The sequence below is a fragment of the Apteryx rowi genome, unplaced genomic scaffold (genome assembly GCF_003343035.1).
Source record: "Apteryx rowi isolate R43461 unplaced genomic scaffold, aptRow1 scaffold_1703, whole genome shotgun sequence".
Classification (NCBI taxonomy): domain Eukaryota; kingdom Metazoa; phylum Chordata; class Aves; order Apterygiformes; family Apterygidae; genus Apteryx; species Apteryx rowi.
The window spans coordinates 6,934-8,196 of NW_020447979.1; the positions used below are offsets into that span (position 1 = coordinate 6,934).

A 1,263-nucleotide genomic window follows, 5' to 3' on the forward strand; every position below is an offset into this window, starting at 1 on the left:
GGGGCTTGTTAGGGAGGGGTGGTTCCCTTATGCAAATGAGTTGAATGTTTGAGGTGTGGCTATGCAAATGAGCAGCACCCAGAGCCATGCAAATAAAGTGGTTATTGTGCATATAATGGAAGGAGTTRTGCAAATGTGATGGGTGGAGCTAATTATGCAAAGCAACTGGGTATCAGCTCATTAATCAGTTGCTCATTATGCAAATGAGGGGGCCAGCCCCCTGGGTTGTGGCTAGCATGCAAATGAGGGGGTGAGCATGCAAATTGGGTAGGCTGGGGTGGCCACTGGGTCATTATGCAAATGAGCACCAGAGGGTGGGGCTATGCAAATGTACAGGCTGTCAGGAAGTGGGGCTGGTCATGCAAATGAGGGGAGGGGTGGGGCCAGATATGCAAATGAGCAGAGCACCCTAGAGAGGGGGGTGGGGCCAGGTAGGCAAAGAGGGGAAGGCTGGAGGAGGAGCCAGTCTGGCCATGCAAACGAGTGGCACATTGGAGGGGAGGGGCCAGGCATGCAAATGAGCAGAACGCCGGCGGTGGGGGCGGGGCCGGCCATGCAAACGAGCAGAACGCCGGTAGTGGGGCGGGGCCGCCCATGCAAATAAGCAGAGCGCCGGCGGTGGGGGCGGGGCCGCCCATGCAAATGAGCCCGCGGCGGCGGGGTGGAGGGCGGTGGGAGCGGCGAGCGGTGGCGAGCGGCGGCGCCCCGCCCCGCCCCTCCGGCGTGACCCCGCCCTTCGCGCCGACGTCACTTCCTCCGCGCTCCCAGGGCAGAAAATGTCGGGGCTGCGGCTGGACCTGGGCCCGGCCAAGGAGCCGCTGGGGCTGGTGCGGGGCCTCCAGTGGGTGCGTGGCTGGGGCGACTGGGAGCGCTGGGAAGGCCTGGGGGGGGGACTGGGAAGGGCTGGGAGCGTTACTGGGCGGGACCGGGAGCTGCAAGTGGGCCTGGAAGCCTTACTGGGCGGGACTGGGAGCACTGGGAATGGTGTGGGGGGGAACTGGGAGGCTGCGAGTGGGCCTGGGAGCGTTACTGGGTGGGACTGGGAAGCTGCAAGTGGGCCTGGAAGCCTTACTGGGCGGGACTGGGAGCCACTGGAATTGCTGGGGGGGTTACTGGGGGGCAGGAGCATTGCAGTAATTAACCCTAATAAATTAAAACTAATGCAAAAACTTGTTGTTTTTAGTGTTAATAGTGGGAAATAGCAACTATTTTCCGTGCTAATAATCACTAATAACAATTATTAGCACTTATTAACGAGCAATA

General features: G+C 60.0%; 2 protein-coding genes across 2 annotated transcripts in view; both read left to right on the plus strand.

Annotated features, from left to right (window-relative positions):
• Nucleotides 1–246, plus strand: part of CTU1 (cytosolic thiouridylase subunit 1) — a 6,320-nt gene extending 6,074 nt beyond the window's left edge. Inside the window, exon 3 of the mRNA XM_026060795.1 lies at nt 236–246. Within this exon, the coding sequence (XP_025916580.1) occupies nt 236–246 (11 nt within the window). The remainder of the gene's footprint in view (nt 1–235) is intronic.
• Nucleotides 247–725: 479 nt separating this feature from the next.
• Nucleotides 726–1,263, plus strand: part of LOC112963606 (synaptophysin-like protein 1) — a 5,174-nt gene continuing 4,636 nt past the window's right edge. Inside the window, exon 1 of the mRNA XM_026060796.1 lies at nt 726–845. Within this exon, the coding sequence (XP_025916581.1) occupies nt 777–845 (69 nt within the window). The 5' untranslated portion in view covers nt 726–776. The remainder of the gene's footprint in view (nt 846–1,263) is intronic.